Source organism: Oncorhynchus mykiss, chromosome 30 (genome assembly GCF_013265735.2).
Source record: "Oncorhynchus mykiss isolate Arlee chromosome 30, USDA_OmykA_1.1, whole genome shotgun sequence".
Classification (NCBI taxonomy): Eukaryota; Metazoa; Chordata; class Actinopteri; order Salmoniformes; family Salmonidae; genus Oncorhynchus; species Oncorhynchus mykiss.
The window spans coordinates 9,010,191-9,019,349 of record NC_050570.1 but is presented as its reverse complement, the minus strand read 5'-3'; the positions used below and the strand labels follow the sequence as shown (position 1 = coordinate 9,019,349).

Below are 9,159 nucleotides of genomic sequence, written 5' to 3'. Positions count from 1 at the left end.
TGGTGTCCCGTCCTCCCAGGTCGTTGTCATGGTGCAGGAGCAGACAGGGTCAAAGTAGTGGAATGGGGTAGTGGGTTTTTAATGACTGTAGGGTTCGTTGAAATGGTTTTATTTAGTATTGTCATAATTTCCCCTTTTGTATCACAAAGTATAATGGACTATATATATTATAGTCCAGTTGGGGGCGGTAATGCAACATATTGGATGCCAACCGCTGTTAAACTCCAAAGAAGAAGATATGTTATATTATATCTATGTTCAGTGTTGTAACGATGTCTCTCTCTCTCTCATTCAAACACTTTTGCTGTAGTTGGTTGTGTGGGTCTCTGGTTATGAATGGGGTGCTAACAGACAATTGTTGATGGATATTTATAGAGCTCTGATCAGGACAACAATTGATTACAGGTGTATAGTTTATGGAACAGTGGCACAGACTTGTTTTCAGAAGCTGGACAGAATCCAGTATATAGCTTTAAGGATATGTATTGGTGCATTTAAATCAACATCTGTATGTGTCTTACTAGTGGAGGCAGGTGAGATGCCTTTCGATATACGACGTAATAAGTTGTCATTAGCTTATTGGGTTGAAAGGCTGTGAGGTTGAGCATCCCACTGCTACTGTTCTAGATGACTGTTGGGAATATACTAGTAGACAAGGCAGTGGTTTGGTTGGACAGTTGGAAAGCTTGCTGATGACAGTGGCTTGAGGGAGTTGGAGGTTGGCCTTTCTGTGGTGATAGGGGATGTTCCTCCATGGTTGCTCCCAGATCCTGTTGTTGATCTAACCTTGGTAGAGAAAAGGAAAGATTGGTCAGAAGTCAGTGATAAAGGGAAACTGGTTGACAATTACATTAGTAGAAGTTATGCTTTTTTACCACGTTTCACAGATGGATCCAAGGACCCAGATAGTGGAGCACAGGAGCAGACGTTTACCTTCCTGAATTTGATGTGCAGACATGTAGAACCCAGATAGTGGAGCACGGGAGCAGACGTTTACCTTCCTGAATTTGATGTGTAGATATGTAGAACCCAGATAGTGGAGCACAGGAGCAGAATTTGATGTGTAGATATGTAGAAGACTAACAGATGAACTGTCAGCATACTCAGTTGAACTGTTGGTGATAATAGTTGCACTCCAGTGGGTGGAGGACGTACAACCTGTTAGAATTATAGGATGCTCAGATTCTCTGCCTGTATTGAATAGTTTATCATCTGGTTTATCTAATAGGAGTGACCTTCTAAATCAAATCAAGTTTTATTAGTCACATGCGCAGAATACTACAAGTTTAGACCTTACTGTGAAATGCTTACTTATGAGCCCCTAACCAACCAGTTTAAAAAAAGATGGATGAGAATAAGAAATAAAATTAACAAGTGATTAAAGAGCAGCAGTAAAATAACAATAGTGAGACTATATACAGGGGGGTACCGATACAGAGTCAATGTGGAGACTATATACAGGGGGGTACCGATACAGAGTCAATGTGCAGGGGCACCGGTTAGTTGAGGTAATATGTACCTGTAGGTAGAGTTATTAAAGTGACAATGCATAGATAATAACAACAGAGAGTAGCAGCGGTGTAAAAGAGGGGGGGGGGCAATGCAAATAGTCTGGGTGGCCATTTGATTAGATGTTCAGGAGTCTTATGACTTGGGGGTAGAAGCTGTTTAGAAGCGTCTTGGACCTAGACCTGGCGGTCCTGTACTGCTTGCCATGCGGTAGCAGAGAGAACAGTCTATGACTAGGGTGGCTGGAGTCTGACAATTTTTAAGTCCTTCCTCTGACACCGACTGGTATAGAGGTAATGGATGGCAGGATGCTTGGCCCCAGTGATGTACTGGGCCGTTCGCACTACCCTCTGCAGTGCCTTGCAGTCGGAGACCGAGCAGCTGCCATACTATTGGAGTGTTATAATGGAGAATTGAGAGAAAGGGTAGTAGTGAGATTATGTTGGGTCCTAGCACATTCAGGTGTGGAAGGGAATGAAATTGTAGACCAGTTCGCTAAAAAAGCTTTAAAACAAGATATAATTGATATTAATGTTCCACTGGGTAGAGGTGAGGCCAAATGTGAGATCAGAGCCATTTTGATAGATGTGTGGCAGAAGAGATGGGACTCTGAGCACAAGGGACAACATTTATATGCCCTCCAAAGAAAGGTTGGTAGACCAAGATTCAAAGGTTAGATTAGGAAGGAAGAGGTGGTGCTTACTCAATTGTGTTTAGGAAATGAACCATTCAACTGGTAATTCATCTGGTTGGCAGCATGTGGATGGTTTGTGTCTGGAGGGTATTTGTTGATGAAACGGTGGAGCATGTGTTGTTATATTGTTGTAAGGATGTTGAAGAGAGGGAAAGATTGAAGTGTAGGGTCATTGAGGTTGGGGGGGTTTGGGGGGGATTGAAAGGGATTTTGGGGATGGGGGAGGGTCTATTAGAAGTTAGTAGGGCTCTTTTTTATTTTCTCAGAAGTATTGAGTTATGTAGGAGGATTTAGAAATGTTGTAAACTGTGATTGAACACACTCCAGCACTGTAGGTGGCGCCATGCACCTTTAACGTTGATTTGCAGATTAGTTGTATTGAATAAACAGGTCTTATTTTAGGTGATGTTTCACCCTGCCCAGCTCCTATTAGTTGTATTGAATAAACAGGTCTTATTTTAGGTGATGTTTCACCCTGCCAGCTCCTATTAGTTGTATTGAATAAACAGGTCTTATTTTAGGTGATGTCTCACCCTGCCAGCTCCTATTAGTTGTATTGAATAAACAGGTCTTATTTTAGGTGATGTCTCACCCTGCCAGCTCCTATTAGTTGTATTGAATAAACAGGTCTTATTTTAGGTGATGTCTCACCCTGCCAGCTCCTATTAGTTGTATTGAATAAACAGGTCTTACTTTAGGTGATGTCTCACCCTGCCAGCTCCTATTAGTTGTATTGAATAAACAGGTCTTATTTTAGGTGATGTCTCACCCTGCCAGCTCCTATTAGTTGTATTGAACACTGTGGCACCAACTCACCTTCTGAAAGTTCTATTCCCAGTCCATTGTTCTGTGTCACAATGTCAGCTTCACTACTGTTATCAATGAGACCAGCCCGCGTTAACCTTGTAGGTTTACCTCAGGTAACTTATTATTAACTAGGTAACAGCTACTTGGTGAGGAAGCTCACTGTCCACCTGGGTACACGTTGTAGTTGACTCAGTGTTAGTGATGGTTGACGTATTGCCACCAAGATTGTCGTAATGGTTCAAGATATATATATATTTTTCAGGTAAAGGTGCAAAACCTAAACAAAACGTCCCTGTTCTCTTTTTCAAGATGTGACCGATTTAAACAGCCATTAAACAGCCATTAAACAGCCATTAAACAGCCAGAAGACATTTTTTTAAATTAAGAAATGATCTTTTTGATGATATATTGTTTCTAAATGGCTGCAGTTGGCATTGGGCAGGTTCGAGACTGATCTCTGGAATGAATAAGAAAAATACACTTTATTTCTCAGTTGCATCACCCGTCTTTACGTGAATTAATAACTTTTAATTGGTAAATATTTCCAATAGATGGCAGCATAAGACCATGAAGCAACAGTTATTGGCTACAAGCAGCAATATGATTGACATAAAATAGCATGCAACCAAAGACTATATGTCCCATGATTTTCTAAAATGGTCACTCATTACTTTACAGTTAGCTTTATATCTCATATTAAACCTGTGTTGCTTTTGGGAGAACAAAACAATATCAAGTATAGCAGGTATTGAACCCTGGTCAAATAATCACTAGTCAGATGTGTTAACCTCAACCCTAGTAAACATGCATTATAACACGATGTTAATATTGGGAGTAAACAGCCTCGGAATAGAAAAGACGATGCATCTTCCAGTCCAACAATAAATGACATCATGCAACCCTCACGGTTAGTAAATGTACCTCAACATGCCCCTCTCTTGTGTGAGAAGGCAGAGCGCTCGCTGCCGCTGACTTAGCAAGCTTTTGGCAGGGCTTGTTGAGTTGGCTACTTGTACTTGACCTAAACTAATCTTATCTGTCTTATGCTGCCACCTATTGGAATTATTTAGCAACTGCAGCAGTACTGAATAAAGTGTTTATCCTTACTAAAGTAGTAATTACTCAGAATTGTAAAATATTAAATGTTCTAGTTCATTTTATCACTAACGTAAACCAAAAACGCCCTACATTTAGTTAATTATATAAAATATAGATATGTATTTAGATGGGTGACATTATCTGCCAAAGTAACACCCCCTTAACATATAAACAAAGACTGGACACAGACACTGAAAATTTGCTTTTTTTAATATATATCTGGTAGCTCTCAAAAGAGACTTTGCTGAGCAGTTAGTTTTCAGGAGTGTGCTGCCTGCCTTCAGAGGAGTCTGTCTGTGAATAATGAAAAGTTTGTATGTTTTAGCCACGCTTTCACAGAGGCCAAGTTTACATGTGAGTCATTTAGGAGACACTCTTATCCAGGGTAAAGAGCCTACATCTGTTGATGTACAAGGGAACATCGACACGTTCCTCATCTAGTCGGCTTGGGGATTCAAACCAGCCACCTTTCTGTTACTGCCCACTGCTCATAACTGCTAGATCACAAACCACTAAATGTTAAACACCAAAGGTCAAATGGTAGTAGATAAATAGTAAGCAGGTTATAACTTTCAGACTGCCATTGTTTTGTGGAAATAGGGACATGTCTGTCTACTTCTACAAGTATCTCTAATAGATGTATTTATTTTAATGGTTTGAAGTTCTACACCATTTTAATCAGGATAACCTATTATTTCTAATGATCTAAGTTTGGGCATCGTAAAATGTTTTTACCAAATGCTGGTAACTAAAACATAAACCAGTTATTATTTTTATTATATTTTTTCCAGTTTCTTCCTAAGAACAGGTTTTAGTGGTCAAATAAAAAGGTCGTAATTTTTTGTGCCATTTAGGGAAAATGGAATTGGGTTTGTGGCTGGATCAGCAGCTCTTCATCAACCGGCCGGAGAGACTCAATACAGCAGGGGTCTCTGATTTCTATGCTGCAGTACTGAGGGTCTGGCAGCTGCTGAGACCCACACGAGACGGGGGTGTGGTGCCTGGGCCGTGGGTATGGGAGGAGACCATATTCCACAATCCACTGATCACTGGGTTTGTTGGACCTGGAGAGCAGGGTGGCAGCGTTCTGACTCAGCAGCACAGAGGCTACTGTACCGTACTGAGGTGGGCTTAGAGGGAGTGAAGGGGCATCAGTGGCAGGGGGTTATGGGGGCTGAGAGCATGGCAGGGTATAGGTGGATGGTGCTCTATAAGCTCCTAGTGCTGGAAAGGTCAGGGGTCATCCAGTGGAGGGTATTACATGGAGCCCTGGACACCAATTGCTGGTTGGCTCGGGTTGACCTGGGAGTTGAGGAAGGGTGTCCGTTTTCTGCAATGACAGACTGGTCATCATGTTTTTTCTGTGTTGCCAGGGTAATGTCATTACTGTTGACGCCTTAGGGTTGAGTTTGAGTTTTACAAAATGATCAACAGTGTGGAGGCTCAGGGGGGCTGTCTGTACGGCTGGAGAGGAGGGGTTGGATGTACGGTTGGAATGTGGTGCTGGATGGTGTATTGTACTGTGGGTACTCTATAATGTGATTGTGTGGAGGTTGTGGTGGCACACAATGCGTTTTAAGGAGGGATGTGGTGTTAGTGTAATGAGGATGGCAAGCCAGTCTCTCTCTCTCGCTCTCTCTCGCTCTCTCTCTCTCTCTCTCTCTCTCTCTCTCTCTCTCTCTCTCTCTCTCTACAGCACTCTGCACAGGCAGCAATGGAGGACAGTGATCAGATCTTTACTCAGCTGATCTGCTCTATTGAGAGAAGGCGCTCTGAGGTGAAGGAGCTGATCAGAGACCAGGAGAAGGCTCAAGTGAGTCAAGCTGAACGACTCCTGGAGCAACTGAAGCAGGAGATCGCTGAGCTGAGGAAGAGAAGCACTGAGCTGGAGCAGCTCTCACACACAGAGGATCACATCCATTTCCTCCAGGTAACTAAACTGCCTTGTTACATGTGATATGAAATTAACTTAATGTGAAACTATTCATCTCAATCATTATGTTGTCCTGTCTGTCTCACTCCCTCTCTGTCTGTCTCTCTCTGTCTGTCTGTCCATCTCTCTCTCTCTCTCTCTTTCCCTCTCTCCAGAGTTATCAGTCTCTCTCCAATATCAGTATATCTTCAGACTTACCCAGCATCGTTGTCTGTCCTCTTCAGTACTTTGGAGATGTGAGTAAGACTGTGTCTGAACTGAGAGAGAAACTAAAAGACTTCCTTAAAGGAGAATGGACCAAGATCTCCACTACAGGTGTGTTGAAAATAATAAGAACATCAACTTTAGACCATTGAAAGTTCCCTACTAGTCATATACATGTGGAATATGGCATGATGATAACATTCCCTCTCTCTGTCAATGTGTTTGTGTGTCTGTAGTGAATATAGTGGATGCTGTACTGTCTCCAGAGCCCAAGACCAGAGAACAGTTGTTACAATGTGAGTCTCTTTACTGTGAAGTAACTAAGTCTCTTTTTAATGACACTCCTAACAATCCCTCTAGAAATATATAGCAATAGTAGATCTAATCAAAGACTGGGTATCTATCTGACTCCTCATAGTTCTCTGATTTGATCTCTGCTGTGCTCTAATCAAAGACAGGGTAGATACAGTATCTGACTTAACTTATTGTTCTAACTCCCCTCATTGGTCTCTGCTCTGATCATCTCCCAGATTCCTGTCAGCTCACACTGGACCCAAACACAGCAGGCACACGCCTCTCTCTGTCTGAAGGGAACAGAAAGGTTACCTATACACGCCAAGTCCAACCATATTCTGACCATCCAGACAGATTCACCAACCAGTACCAGGTTCTGAGTAGAGAGGGTCTGTCTGGACGCTGTTACTGGGAGGTGGAGTGGAGTGGTAATGTTGTTGTTACAGCAGTCTCATATAAAGACATCAGCAGAACAGAGACAGATGATGTATTTGGATACAATAACAAGTCCTGGAGTTTACAGTACCAGTGCTTTAGTGGTGGTTATTGTTTCAGACACAATAATGTTAAGACTAAAGTATCAGGCCCTCAGTCCTCCAGAGTAGGAGTGTACCTGGATCACAAGGCAGGTACTCTGTCCTTCTACAGTGTCTCTGACACAATGACCCTCCTCCACAGAGTCCAGACCACATTCACTCAGCCCCTCTATCCTGGGTTTTATCTCTGTTATAGTACTGCTGAGCTGGTTAAACTGTAGTAGGGTCCACATAGATACTAGTCATGCTGATGTAGTCTATAGCTGAGCTGGTTAAACTGTAGTAGGGTCTCCACATAGATACTAGTCATGCTGGTGTAATCTATAGCTGAGCTGGTTAAACTGTAGTAGGGTCCACATAGATACTAGTCATGCTGGTGTAATCTATAGCTGAGCTGGTTAAACTGTAGTAGGGTCCACATAGATACTAGTCATGCTGGTGTAGTCTATAGCTGAGCTGGTTAAACTGTAGTAGGGTCTCCACATAGATACTAGTCATGCTGGTGTAATCTATAGCTGAGCTGGTTAAACTGTAGTAGGGTCCACATAGATACTAGTCATGCTGGTATAGTCTATATGTAACGTTCTGAGTGTAGTGGGTGAGAAGTCAGGCGCAGGAAGCAGAGAGTTCAGGGGAGTGCTATTTTAATGCACCACAACGGTGAACATAAGCCAACCCCACGAAAACACAGGGCGTAAACAAAACAAACGCCCCAAACAGGGGGACTTAAACGGTCCAGAAAAGACCCACGAAAATGGGAAAGCACGTAACTCACAGACGTGCACACAAGTTTACACAACACAGAAGGTCACAATAATTAATCCCGCACAAGGAACCAGGCGGGCCGGCTGACTAAATAAAGCCTCACTAATTATACAGAATTCAAAACAGGTGCACTCAATGAACACATAAGGGAGGGGGAGGAAATAATCAGTGGCAGCTAGTAGGCCGGCGACGACGACCGCCGAGCGCCACCCGAACGGGAAGGGGAGCCACCTTCGGTCGGAGTCGTGACAGTACCCCCCCCTTGACGCGCGGCTCCCGCAGCGCGCCGACACCGGCCTCGAGGTCGACCCGGAGGACGAGGCGCAGGGCGCTCCGGATGGAGGCGATGGAAATCCCTCAACATTGACGGATCCAAAATGTCCCCCACCGGTACCCAGCACCTCTCCTCCGGACCGTACCCCTCCCAGTCCACGAGGTACTGCAGGCCCCTCACCCGGCGTCTCGAGTCCAGAATGGCCCGTATCGTATACGCCGGGGACCCCTCGATGTCCAGAGGGGGAGGAGGGACCTCCGGCACCTCACCGTCCTGTAGGGGACCAGCTACCACCGGCCTGAGGAGAGACACATGAAACGAGGGGTTAATACGATAATAGGAAGGGAGTTGTAATCGATAACACACCTCGTTTATTCTCCTCAGGACTTTGAAAGGCCCTACACACTGCGGCCCAAGCTTCCGGCAGGGCAAGCGGAGGGGCAGGTTTCGGGTCGAGAGCCAGACCCTGTCCCCCGGTACAAACACGGGGGCCTCACTGCGGTGGCGGTCAGCACTCCTCTTCTGCCGTCCACTAGCTTGTTGAAGGGATTCCCGGACGGCCCTCCAGGTCTCTTTGGAGCGCTGCACCCATTCCTCCACCGCAGGAGCCTCGGTCTGGCTCGGATGCCACGGTGCCAGGACCGGCTGGTACCCCAACACACACTGAAAAGGGGACACATTAGTAGAGGAGTGGCGTAGTGAGTTCTGGGCCATTTCGGCCCAGGGGATGTACCTCGCCCACTCCCCTGGCCGGTCCTGGCAGTACGACCGCAGAAACCTACCCACCTCCTGGTTTACTCTCTCCACCTGCCCATTACTTTCGGGGTGATAACCGGAGGTCAGGCTGACCGAGACCCCCAGACGCTCCATGAACGCCCTCCATACTCGGGACGTGAACTGGGGGCCCCGATCAGAAACGATGTCCTCCGGCACCCCGTAGTGCCGGAAGACGTGGGTGAATAATGCCTCCGCAGTCTGTAGGGCTGTAGGGATACCGGGCAACGGGAGGAGACGGCAGGACTTAGAGAACCGATCCACAATCACC

General features: G+C 45.0%; 1 protein-coding gene across 1 annotated transcript in view; it reads left to right on the top strand.

Annotated features, from left to right (window-relative positions):
• Window positions 1–7,329, top strand: part of LOC110521271 (tripartite motif-containing protein 16-like) — a 9,261-nt gene extending 1,932 nt beyond the window's left edge. Inside the window, exons 3-6 of the mRNA XM_036969442.1 lie at window positions 5,805–6,038; window positions 6,197–6,356; window positions 6,482–6,541; window positions 6,776–7,329. Coding sequence (XP_036825337.1) covers window positions 5,805–6,038; window positions 6,197–6,356; window positions 6,482–6,541; window positions 6,776–7,296 — 975 coding nt within the window. The 3' untranslated portion in view covers window positions 7,297–7,329. The remainder of the gene's footprint in view (window positions 1–5,804; window positions 6,039–6,196; window positions 6,357–6,481; window positions 6,542–6,775) is intronic.
• Window positions 7,330–9,159: the final 1,830 nt, after the last annotated feature.